This window comes from Hemibagrus wyckioides, linkage group LG02 (assembly GCF_019097595.1).
Source record: "Hemibagrus wyckioides isolate EC202008001 linkage group LG02, SWU_Hwy_1.0, whole genome shotgun sequence".
Lineage (NCBI taxonomy): Eukaryota > Metazoa > Chordata > Actinopteri > Siluriformes > Bagridae > Hemibagrus > Hemibagrus wyckioides.
In genome coordinates this window covers 6,120,897-6,133,927 of record NC_080711.1, presented here as the reverse complement: position 1 = coordinate 6,133,927, position 13,031 = coordinate 6,120,897, and the positions used below count along the sequence as shown (strand labels likewise).

Sequence of the window (13,031 nt, the reverse complement as noted above, 5' to 3'; positions counted from 1 at the left end):
TATTAGATAACCGAGTACACGATTATATTTTAATCTATGTATTTTTCTCACAATCATCTTCATCACATCACACATCCTCAGCTTATCCATTTCAGTTATCTTTTTTGGTTCTCTCTTTTTTGTCCCCATGCCTCTCTGGGTCCATTCCATAAATGACCATTCTGAACACCTTGACATAAAAAAAAAAAAAAATTCTTAGATCTTAACTGTTTATAATAATAAGACTCCAGATGGAAAACATCTCTTGACCATGCAATGTAAATAAAGCAAGTATTATTAAGTAATTAACTTCAACATCGACATGACTTCAATATTACATGTAGTTGTATATAGGACTTTTAATAATGGATGATGTCACAAAGCAGCTTTAGAGAATTATTTGAATTCAGGATGTAAATAAATGATTCCTAATGAGCAAATAGTGGAGAGAGGCAAAGGTGGAGAGAAAAATCTCCTTGAAACAATATGAGGAAGAAACTGATAAGAGGAACCAGATTGAAAGGGGAAGCCACCCTCCTCTGGGTGACACCAGATTGTGTTATAAATCATTTCCTTTCTATAAATGTGTACTGTATGGTGAACGTGTGGGAATAACATGTAGTCTTATTTTGTTGATTTTACTATTTAACTGTACGGTGGTGGAGCACAAAAGTGTTTGTATCAGTCCCAAGCCATCTTCATTGTGATATTATCCACAGTAATCTTATGTAACTTTAGGTTGTGAGCAGCAGTGATTGAGGCAGGTCCGGAGTGCAGAAGGGGTATATCAGGAGTCATGTGAGTGGCTCAAAAGAGGGAAAGTGAGGGATTTACCCTCCTAATGATTCAAATTTCCAAACATCAATCTGCTGTGCTTATCTTACAGGGTCACAGGGAACCTGAAGTCTATCCCTAGGTTCTCAGGGCACAAGGTGGAAGAGACCGTGGATGGTGTTGCCAATCCATCACAACCCCAGCTTCAGGTTCTTTATTTGACTCGAAATATATGGCAGAATAATAAATTCCATGGCTGCAAGTTACTACAATTTTGAACCCGAAAAGGTTTGCATATCATGTAGAAATATGTTTAATTCAATTCAGTTTATCTGTATAGTATTTTTACGTCTTTTATTTTTATGTCTTACCAAACATTTAGAGCATTTAATACAGTCAATTAGTAGTATTAGTAGAGAGTGGCAACAAGACATGAAGGACCATCACTGAACAAAGTGTATACTTGACCGTGATTACCATTTAGTATTACCCAACCATTTGGGTGATAACACCAACAACAATACCAAGCCAAGCACGATTACCATTTAAAGACATCCGGCTAGACAGCAGCCATTCTTACACTCAATTTACATTTAAAGTGAAACTTTAAATCTGTCCTGCATTCTTTTTGATTCCGAAGAACCCAAAGTACTTCACGTATTTTGTCACAGCTACGCTGCAATGAACCTCTTCTTCATTAAGATCTTCTACACCCCCTTCGTTTTATTTTTCTTACACAGGACATGTTTGAACATGTATTAGGAATAAATTTATCTCTGAATTGTTATAATTATCAGTTCAAACAGGTAGTCACTCTTAATTTGGTTTTCGTACTTATCTCGTAGGGGTGTGTGTGTGTGTGTGTGTGTGTGCGCGCGTGCATGTGGTTTTAATGTTTCGTTTCTTTTTGACCCATCATCTGTTGAAAAAGTATTAGAGCAGTCAGCTCTTTTTTCCTCCTGTGGAACCTCCATGTTTAGTTAAATGTCTTTGTATTAATTGTGTTGGTGGTGCATTATGGGGGAAAAAACAATATTGTATTAGGTATCAGAGGAAAGGGCACGGAAATTAACCATGATGTGAGAGAAAGAGAAAAGGAAGTGACACAATTCTCCTGACTGCAAGTGCCCTTAATCTCAAACTAAATGACCTACTCTTCGCCGTCTACCGAGGAACCATGAAGCAGAACAAGCACATCTATAGTAATGTTACCTCAATATCTGAGAGAGGTAAGTGCTCAAGATGTGATTTTATTTCCAAACAGTTGCTCATTACCTGAAGTCTTCCATAAAGCTATCTATAGGAGGCTAAGATATAATACTAACACTACACAGATTTAATTTTTGAGTGCTGTAACACTTTGTATACAGTGTAACTATGATTGAACATCATTCGTATGTTTTCAATGAAATATTTTAGGATGGACGCATTAAAGAAATGATTAAAGAATCTTGAACTTAGCTGGCTAATAGAAACTCCTGAAGATGTGTAAAGTGTTGTTCTTGTGAGCATTACTACAGCCAGGATCTTTAATTGTGGCAAATTTCCCCATAATTTATTAAAGAAGCTGTAAATACAAAAGAATTGACCTTGTTTTTGATTGAGAGAACTTTATTCAGTACTAAGTCACAACACAATCGCCAGGGAGAAGTCGTAGTCTTATCTTTTTAGTCTGTCTAAAATGTCGCAGCGTTTTACTGATGTTTCTTTTGCAATAAAGCTGCCTCAAACTGTGACTTGCCCCAGATATGTGATGCGTAGTACACTCTTCATCTTCTGAAACCATTTTTCTTTGTAGGCGAGGCCCCAGGAAGTGGTAAAAGGTGCTATTGTTTGATGATCTCTTTGTCGGTTCTCCTGTTCCTGTCTTTGATAGCCAATGGTCTTCTGACCTATTTTTGTAAGTGCTTTTGCAAAATATAAATCTAGTTCAAAATTATACAGTAATCGAATGTACAGTATGTGGACAGTTGACCTTCACACCCATATGTGCTGGTTCCTCAAACTTGCCAAAAGTGGTCTGGAATGGCTTTCTTTACTGTAGCATTATGATTTTCCTTCACTTGGACTAAGAGACTCAAACCTGTTCCAGCATGACAATGCCTCAATGCACAAAGCTCCATGAAGTGATGGTGTGTTAAGGTTGAGTGGAAAAACTTGAGAGTCCTGCACAGAGCATATACGGTATATTTACAGTATTTGGCAGACACCCTTATCCAGAGTGGCTTAGGTTTTTATCTAATTTCATACAACTGAGCGATTAAGGGTTAAGGGTCATGCTCAGGGGCCCAACAGTGGCAGCTTGGGAGTCACACTCAGAACCTTCTTATCAGTAGTCCAACACCTTAACCACCAAGCTGCCACATCCCCTACCAGACAAACCAGAGCCCTGACTCTGACTCAACCCCACTGAACACCTTGGGACTAACCACCTTTCCAAAATCTAGTGAAAAATCTTCCCAAAAGAATGGAGATTATTATAACAGCAAAAGGTTATCACTTCTATATAAAGTCTATTGCTCTGAAATGGGTGTCACTTTCAGGTGTCCACACACTCTTGCTTATAGAGAGAATATAACATAGTACTTTAACATAATCTATATTTATCACAGTAGTATATCCTGAAGTGCTTTAAAATGTTTACTTGACTATTTATTTTAGATCTTAAACTCAAATGTCCTTTGGATGCTCACACTTTGCCTGAGCAGGATAGGAATCACTCAGCTGGAGGTATGTTGAAGACGACTCAGTAATGTCTAGTATTATTATCAGCCTTTGTATGTAATTCAAAGATTCAGTATATTTTATTCCTACAGTATTATTTATAATTTGTGTCACACAGAAAGAAATATTTTTTTAAGCTCACCATAAGAAACATTTCATTGATTTAGAGTAAAGGAATCATTAACGTATATGTCGAGGTGTGAAACAGGGCAGTGTTACTGTAATATTTGCCATATTTATGAAGGTATTTACTTTTTATCCATTTATAGCTACAGTCTTTATTATGAACAGCCACAAAATATTACTTAATATTTTTGAAGAGCTATAAGCAGTCTTTCTCTCACCAGAGTCTTTTTTTATTTTCTCTCTTTCTTGAAGGAAATAAGAAAAAAAAACTTTACCTCTGACTGGGATGAAGTGTTGACTCCATCCATAAATGTTAAATAAAGATTTTTTTTACAGACGATTTCCCCTTTTTATTTTTTTTTTAAATGACAGACTCCTTTATGTGTTAATGTACAAGTTCCTTTGAATTAGCTTAAAAGATTACATATTAAGGATACCTGATTTCCCTGATAGAATATTTCCTCATTTTAGAATACTTCCTCATTTTAGAATGAACTGAATTCAACAATGCTGTATTATAATAAAATGTATAAACTATAACTAGTAACTTATTGGTTTTTTTTGTTGCGTATTTAATTCATTATTTTCAGATTGTAAACTCAAGAATGTAACAGTCACCTCACATAAGCAGATCAGACGATGTTCAGCAGGAGGTTTGTAACCTTTCAGACACTGTTAGATAATTTTGCACTATAGTGTCCTAGACTTTTAGCAGTAATGTGATGTAGTTTATTCCCTCATCTTTTTCTTTCTATAGAGCGTCAAATACAGTACAAAGACAGACTCTACATTTTCCCAGCTGATGAAATGAGCTGGATTTCTAGTAGAGAGAAATGTCAGGAATTAGGGGGAGACCTGGTGATCATTAACAGCAAACAGGAACATGTAAGTAAGATCAGTGGCGGGCCGTGCATTTCACACCTAGGCCTTCACTGGGGTCCTAACTGAATTAATCCACCTCTATACCATCATTATGATTCCACAGCAATAGATACTAATCAACTGTTAAATAGCAAAGTAAAAAAGAAATTAGTATTTCACACCTCACAAGGAATAGTCCTTTTTATTACAGTTCGCCTTGGAAATGCATTTGTAAGGATGTCTGCGACCAAATCGATTTCTTCTCCTCTGTCAGCCATTGTGAGCTAAAATATATATATTTTATTTAGTTTGTGCGGTTTGCTGCCTCTGACTACTCCAATTATCCAGTCAAAGGACAGAAAATTGGTGACGTAATCGTATGCCTTCTAGATGGCCCCAGTGATGCCAACTCGAAATCTGATTGGTTAACGTAACAATTTCATTGCCACTTATTTTAAGCTACAGGCGCCTGCACTATTGATTCTGAAGGCCTTAAGGCAGATTTCTTTCACCCTGGCAACACATGATGTCAGCCACTGGCTGAAATATGATTGGATAAATACTCTTATCATAAATATACACTACTGGAAGCAGCACAACCAAGAGAAAAGCTATGAAATGTATGAGAATAGACTATTGGGAATAATTTAATACACATTCATGGAAAAATATATTAAATATATTAAAATGCAAGTTAGTGATTCATATCACTGCTGTTTAGGCCAGCAGAGAAGGCCTTGCTGGCCCTGACGGTCCACCACTGAGTAAGATGCAAGCACTAGAAAGAAGGTATACTGTAATATGTTCATAGTACAGTTATATTTATAATCTTGATCTGCTTCATTTTCTGGCTTTTCAGAAGTTCCTTGTTGGTGCAATGAACACATTTATCAATTCTCTGCACTGGATTGGTCTGAGAAATGCTGAAAAGGAGGGCAGGTGGCTGTGGGTAGATGAAACACCTCTTATGCAAAATCTCTCGTAAGATTTTCTTATCCATCCATCCATTTTCTATACCCGCTTTATTCCCAATTAGGGTCACGGGGATCTGCTGGAGCCTATCGCAGCACACATTGGGCGAAAGGCAGGGGTACACCCTGGACACAGGGCCACACATATAGACAGACAACCACACACACTCACACTCACTCCTATGGGCAATTTAGAATCACCAATCAACCTAATGTACATGTTTTGGACTGTGGGAGGAAACGAGAGTAACCGGAGTAAACCCATGCAGGCACAGATATTTTCTTATTGTTTCATTTAATTTTGTTTTTAATCTTTTATGAGGCTCTTGCAATATACACTATATTGAATTCTCAAATTGATGTAGCTGACAGGCCAGTAGTCTATCAGTGAATACATGGATACTGGTTCAATGTGTCACGGACTAAAAGTACCATTAGTCTAAAACCTCTGTTGGGAGGTAGCAAGAAAAACAGCAAGAAAAACAGAAGAAAGGTTCATTTTTAAGGGCTAGTTTAAGTACTTCAGGAAAAGGTAGATCGTTAGACGTTCTTTCTTAAACATTTTATTCCAGAACTATTTGTATTAATACTGACTTGATTCACCTTTGTGCTATGACACACTTCTGGGAACACATTGAGCACTGATGTGGAGTAAGAAGACCTGCAGGAAATACAATGACCCAGGCTTGCTTGCTAAATCTGACTACAAAATGCAACAATAAAATTCCCAATCAAATCTTAAAAGAATAAACAGCCAATCTCACGAAGACTGGATTGAGATGAGATTGGTGTACTGGTGGTCAAGCAAGACAGCAAACCAACCAGCGGGTACAAGGGGTAAAAGTGGCATAATTACCCAACTTGCACCAAAGTCCCATTAGACTTCACTGTCCTTAAATATATTTTATGCATGTTCCTCTTTAACCTTTGTTAGATCATTTTTTCCAGTATGTCCCCTCATCTAGCCTTTGTCCAATCACATTTCGGGGCACGTAGCACTCATTGAGCACATATTCACTGCGCACTGTGAGTCACTTATTTGTAAAAGATTGATCATTTCTTAGATGCGTTTTACCAGGAAAAATGTTTATTTTGATTTCTTTTACTTTGTCTCATGTGTTTCCTTAAATATTTCTTTTGGCCACTGACGTAAATTAACTTCCTCAAAATCCCTCACTTTCTGCAGTCACTTTCTTTACCAACCAAAATTCCAATTTTGAACCATGGCCCTATTCATGGCCCCAGCTTTGTACACAAGGGTATTATTATGCCCAGTGAAACAGTAGCCTTGGCAAATTAGTTCTACTCAAGAACTTTCTAGACAATTGTGTGCTTCCAATTGTTTTTTAAACAAGCAGTTAAGCAAGTGTATATTATGTCTATTTGAAAATGTCTGTTTTCTTAAAGCTGGTGGAAGGACACTGAAGTGGACACCGTATCGGCGAGAGAAGACTGTGTGGGTTATTACGATGGGCAGTGGGTGGATCTGCCCTGTTCAACATCAGAAAGGAGGATTTGTGAGATCACTTGCAATCACTGAAATCCCTGTGAGACGTGATAGAAATTTCACAAAAGATTTTTTTATATAAATAAACTTTAGTGACTGTATATACACTGACTATTCACTTTATATGGAACATCTGCACATGCATGCAGTAATCTAATTATCTAATCATGTAGCATCAGCACAAACACCATGTAAAACATCATGCAGATACAGGTTAAGAGTTTCAGGCCATCTTTACATCAAAAAAAATTGAAAAAGTGTGATCTTTGTGATGCCTGTAGACCTTCTGCATACAGGATGGGTTTTTTTCTCGCAATTTTCTTGCTGTGTGAAAACTCCACCCCAGAAGATCAGCAGTTACTAAAATAATCTAACCAACAATTAGGTGACGATCAAGCCACAGAGATCTCACGTTCTTCCATTCACTTCCTGTGTGAAGTGAACATTAACATTAGGCTCTTACATTGTATCTACATGATTGTATTACTCACACATGATTGGCTGATTGGATAACGTATAACTACGTAATTGAGCAGGTGAACAGATGTCCCTATTAAAATTAGTGAGTGTAACATTTCAAAATTTGTACAGAGTAAAAGTATTAACAAACAATAAGTCATGAAACTGGGTACTTTACAGCATAACTGTTTTTCTTACATTCATTAATTTCATTCAGACTGGGAAGGCGACTGAACAACACTGAAATTTATGTAATGTTTATGAAAACAGTAATCAGTTTGGGAAGACCATTGGTGCATTGTTATGCCAGAAGTAGCCATTAGAAAATGATAGTGTCCATGAAGGGATGTGCATGTTTAGCAACAATACTCAAATGGACTGTGACATTCAATCCATGAAGGATCCATGAATATTCCCCAAGCCATTACACCACCTCCACCTCCTGGACTGTTGACACAAAGTATGTTGGATAAAAGGATGCATAATTTTGGAGCCAAATTCTAACCCAACCCAAGCTGAAATGGAGATGTTTCAGACCAGCTTTCTGTTCTTGGCTGACAGAAGTGGAACCTGACATGGTCTTCTGCTGCTGTAGCACATCTACCTTAAAGTTTGACATGCTGTGCATTCTGAGATGCTTTTCTGCTCATCATAATTGTCCATGTTAGCATTAAAAACTCCTTCCATGAAAGGAAAAAAAAAATGTTTTTTTTTTTAAAAATAATAATTATACCCTTTTTTCTTTCTTAAATGATATGCTTTGTTAAGAATGTATCATTAAGTGTAGATTATGTGGAGTGTCCACCAGGTTTGAACTTTGAACATCTTAAGATTCCAGATTTCAACAGCCATTGGGTATAATTTTATATTTAGTTGCTTGCTTATACAAATATGTGCAATTTCTAAATCTATTTGGCATATTTTATGAATAAATTGTACCTCTCCTCTGTATGTAGAGGAAGCTGTAAGGATTTTGCATTATGTCATAATGCATTTATGCTGATGCAAAAAGTGAGGAAATGAGGCTCTACCCCTGACATCATCTATATTAGAGCCTCCCATCACATATATCATGTATTTTCTTTTACTGAAACGCCGAATCTGAGCTGTCACGCTGTGGACCATGAACAAAGAAGAGAACATCTACAATAACATTACTCCTAACAGAGGTGAGTCTTCAGAACACAGTACTACTGTTTCAATCTCTGTGGTTTGTTTTTAACTGCTAACTTTGTCGCTGTAGCATTAGAAGAACTCGCTGTTTTGAATCACAAGAGTCAGACATGCAGTCATACTTGTACGTACATATATCAGCACTTATGTTATGCTTTATCTATGTATATACTTAATATTGTTTCTTTTTAGGAAACTTTTTAGGAATGTGTAGAAATTCACTATGTAAAAAGGACCGAATATTAAACCTGACATAAAAATAAAAATAATCTATTGCGCTTTAGAAAACAAAAAATGTCACCATTCGTATCTTTAATGATGATCTGTGTTATAGAAATATACATAATAAATATTTTTAGTTTTTAATGTGGTATTTTGTGTATTAAATTTGTAATGATATACCAGGGAGAGCAACGATAATTTATGTTTTCAAAAAAACAAACAAACAAACAAAAAAAAACAGGAAGTTGATTTTCTCAGAAGCTTGAGGTTTTTTTATTAGCTTAAAGAGAAGCTCATACTTCAGGGAAGCTCACTTTGCTCATAATAGAGCTTATGCCAATGTAATAAATTTCAGTAATTACAGTACTTTATTCTGGCCTAGGTGAATCCAGAGCCAGAATAAGGTTTACAAATAAAATCTTAATGGCTGAATCGGGGGCTTATTGGCTCAGTGGTTTCTAGGGTTGGAAATGGCTTCATTTCTAAACTGATCACAGTGTGAATGTGTGTGATTCAGGGACAGGCTGCAGGTTCCCAGAGGTGACTCTGTTTCCTGTGTGTAGGCTTCTGTAAGTGGTACAGAAAGTAAATGGATCGATGCTGCCTGAATAAATATGTTTAAATGTAAAAAAAAAGGCTAAATAAGATGGCAGTTTGAAGAAAATAAAAGTTTCATCCATTAGCAATCACCTTTAAATGACCCCTTTAAAGACGCCAGCCGTTCAGAATGAAACTGTCTGTGACCCTTTGCTGTGATTATTATCGATATAGACGAAAACCAAAAACCACAAAAAAAATCATTTCCTTATCTGTAATGATAACAAGCTGCAACACAACAGTTTATTTGTAGTATTAATGGGAGTATTGTGCTTACTGATGAAATATACACCACTTCTGTTTTTCTCTGAATCTCTTTCAGGAAGTGGTAACAGGCGTGGGCTTCAGTTAGTGATCTCTATATCTGTTCTTCTCTTTCTCTCTCTGATGACCAATGCGCTTCTCACTTGTTTCTGTAAATGTTTTTGCATTTATCATTTATAGGTAGCAAAATATTGTTCAATTAAATTAAATCATGATACTACCAATCTATAACAAACCACATTTACATTTTTTATAAACATATTATCTGTGGCTTTAAATATTGTTGGAATTTTTTTTAGATTGTAAACTTAAATGGGCCCCGGACTCTTCGATGATCAGGAACTGCTCAACTGGAGGTGTGTATCCTTACAGACATCATAATCAAATGATTAACGCTTACATTTGATTAGAAATTGATTAATATACACCGAGAGGTGAAGTGAATAATACTGATTATCTCCTCGTCATGGCACCTGTTAGTGGGTGGGATATATTAGGCAGCAAGTGGACATTTTGTCCTCAAAGTTGATGTGTTAGAAGCAGGAAAAATGGACAAGAGTTAGGATTTGAGTGAGTTTGATGAAGGACCAAATTGTGATGGCTAGACCACTGGATCAGAGCATCTCCAAAACTGCAGCTCTTGTGGGGTGTTCCCGGTCTGCAGTGGTCAGTATCTATCAAAAGTGGTCCAAGGAAGGAACAGTGGTGAACCAGCGACAGGGTCATGGACGGCTAAGGCTCATTGATGCACATGGGGAGAGAAGGTTGGCCCGTGTGATCCGATCCAACAGACGAGCTACTGTTGCTCAAACTGCTGAAGAAGTTAATGCTGGTTCTGATAGAAAGGTGTCAGTATACACAGTGATACATACCCATATAATGGGTCAGGGCTGTTTTGGCAGCCAAAGGAGGACCAACACAATATTAGGCAGGTGGTCATAATGTTATGTCTGGTCAGTGTAGATTAGGATTGAAGGGTTCAAAGGTTTTATTGGTCACATACACAGATACTGGGTACATAATGACTGGATTATACACGATTATAAATCAATTATTATCAAAAAAAATAAAAGACATATGATGTATAATAATAATAATAATAATAATAATATAATAATAATAACAATAATAATAATAATAATAATATAATAATAATAATATAATAATAATAATAATAATAATAATAATAATAATAAGTGCTATTATTATTATTATTATTATTATTATTATTATTATTATTATTATGTCTTTGTTGTTGTTTTGCATGTGACAAATTAATGGTATGCCTACCAAGAATTTGTAAGATTTTGCAGGCTACTAATTTGAATCATTGCTTTAAGAATCAAAATCATATCGTCTGACGTGAAAAACAAACGAGGTGACGAGGTTTGCACCCCTTGTATTAAAATATTCATGTATATATAAACATTACAAAAACCATTTCCTCTACACACATATCTACCCTGTTAAGGAGAGGGAGAGCTACACTTGACTTACAAGGACAGAGTCTACATATTTTCCAATAATACAATGAACTGGAAGTCCAGCAGAAAAAGCTGTCAGGAACTGGGGGGAGACCTAGCGATCATCAACAGTAAAGATGAACAGGTATGCTGAAATAGAAAACAATGCCACTTGTTTGGGCACTCCTGGCCAAAGCACATACATGTTATACATTTTTATAATTATGTAGACATAGTTATAAAAATGTATAACATGTATGTTATACATGTTTTGTCTACTTATAATTAAGTAGGCAAAACATCTGCAGCAAACTTTTTTTTTTCCTGTAAATGTTAATGTACAGTTTATATTTGATTCACTTAAAAATTCCTTTAAAAAAGTAATTATGGCACATATAAATGTTCGGACACCCGTCCAGGTTTTTTTTGTCCACATGCCACAAAATTTGCAAATGCCACTGTTTATTTCATTATTTTTAAATCGATCAAATGTACTGTAACTGTGCATTACTGTTGAAATCTTTTTGCTGCAAAGATTGTATTCATTTCTTTTCAATTTAAATCAACAATATACAATTCAAATAGATTATATATATCAACGATATATATAATATTGCATTCAGCAGTACCTTATAAATCAATTTCCCTTCCCTAGCATCAGAAGCTCCTACAAACTGTTTCTGCTTGATTTGGCTGTTTTTTAGGATATCATCGGTGGTTTGGCGTCCAGACTTGGTTCTTTGTACTGGATTGGTCTGACAGATGCTGAAAATGAGGGTGCGTGGCTTTGGATAGATGGGACACCTCTAAACACAAATCTCACGTAAGATAATAGTTTATTTCTCAGTGTTTTTTTTTACTTGAATGAATATTTCATGATCTATTCTGGCATTATTGTCACTAATCTAAAATAATATTGTTTTAGAGCAGGTTTTTGCAATGTCTATGAAATTACATTCAATTAGAGTGAGATTATGATGCTGTTTTTTCTCTTCAAGGTGGTGGAAATACACTCCAGATGACTATAAAAAAGATAACCCACTAGGAGAAGACTGTGTGGTTTATTATGGGATGGAATGGGCAGATGTGTCTTGTTTATACTCCCTAAAGAGAATCTGTGAAATTTATTAAACTCTTCAAAAACTAAAAAGCTCCTTTTTAAAGTGCATATGATTTTCTCCTACTATAGTTGGGTTGCAGTTTCTCTGTGGTGAAGCTTTTTTTTTGTCCTTGGGACTTTTCCCACACTGGATATGTGGTTTTCACTTCTTTGCTTTCAGAATGTGCTGAAGCTTCCAATAAATGTTTTATAAACTCTCTGATGCAAAAAGTAATTTGATCATTAAAGCGCATGTTATTAATCAAAGCAAATCAAATATCAGCTGCCACTTTATTAGGTACACCAAGCTACAACTAATACAGTCTGTTAGACAGTATTAGTTATTGCTTGGTGTACCTAATAAAGTGGCCTGCAGTGAATCATACCTTCATGGAGGTTATAATGAATATACATTTAGATAGATGGATACAGTAGATAGATAGATAGATATTGTATTTCACTGCAGTTGAACAAGACAAGACAAGACAAGACAAGAGGTCATGTGATCCAAGTAGATCTTAATAATAATTTTTTTATTTTTTCATACACTATATCCAGGGAGATGTTAGCCTATAATCAAATATGCAGCTGCCACTTTATTAGGTACACTGAGCCACAACTAATACAGTCTAGGCAGGAAGACAGACAGACAGACAGACAGACAGATAGATAGATAGATAGATAGATAGATAGATAGATAGATAGATAGATAGATAGATAGATAGATAGATAGATAGATAGATAGATAGATTCATGAGGCTCCATTAACCTTCATCTCCTAAAAGATTAAACCCGAGTTGGATAAAACACAC

The 13,031-nt window shown here is 35.8% G+C and overlaps 1 protein-coding gene across 9 annotated transcripts in view; it reads left to right on the top strand.

Annotated features, from left to right (window-relative positions):
* The window catches only part of LOC131371143 (type-2 ice-structuring protein), a 13,675-nt gene extending 1,236 nt beyond the window's left edge, over positions 1-12,439 (top strand). Inside the window, exons 2-14 of one of the 9 annotated variants that reach the window (XM_058418994.1) lie at positions 866-1,982; positions 2,552-2,653; positions 3,415-3,483; positions 4,194-4,256; positions 4,361-4,488; positions 5,324-5,445; positions 6,843-8,570; positions 8,645-8,698; positions 9,716-9,740; positions 9,957-10,013; positions 11,129-11,265; positions 11,825-11,943; positions 12,119-12,439. In XM_058418994.1, coding sequence (XP_058274977.1) covers positions 1,931-1,982; positions 2,552-2,653; positions 3,415-3,483; positions 4,194-4,256; positions 4,361-4,488; positions 5,324-5,445; positions 6,843-6,975 — 669 coding nt within the window. In that variant the 5' untranslated portion in view covers positions 866-1,930 and the 3' untranslated portion in view covers positions 6,976-8,570; positions 8,645-8,698; positions 9,716-9,740; ... (2 more) ...; positions 11,825-11,943; positions 12,119-12,439. Of the gene's footprint in view, positions 1-865; positions 1,983-2,551; positions 2,654-3,414; positions 3,484-4,193; positions 4,257-4,360; positions 4,489-5,185; positions 5,254-5,323; positions 8,571-8,644; positions 8,699-9,715; positions 9,838-9,956; positions 10,014-11,128; positions 11,266-11,824; positions 11,944-12,118 lie in introns of those variants that run through there. The other 8 variants (XM_058418951.1, XM_058418976.1, XM_058418942.1 and 5 more) reach the window with 8 other exon arrangements.
* Positions 12,440-13,031: the final 592 nt, after the last annotated feature.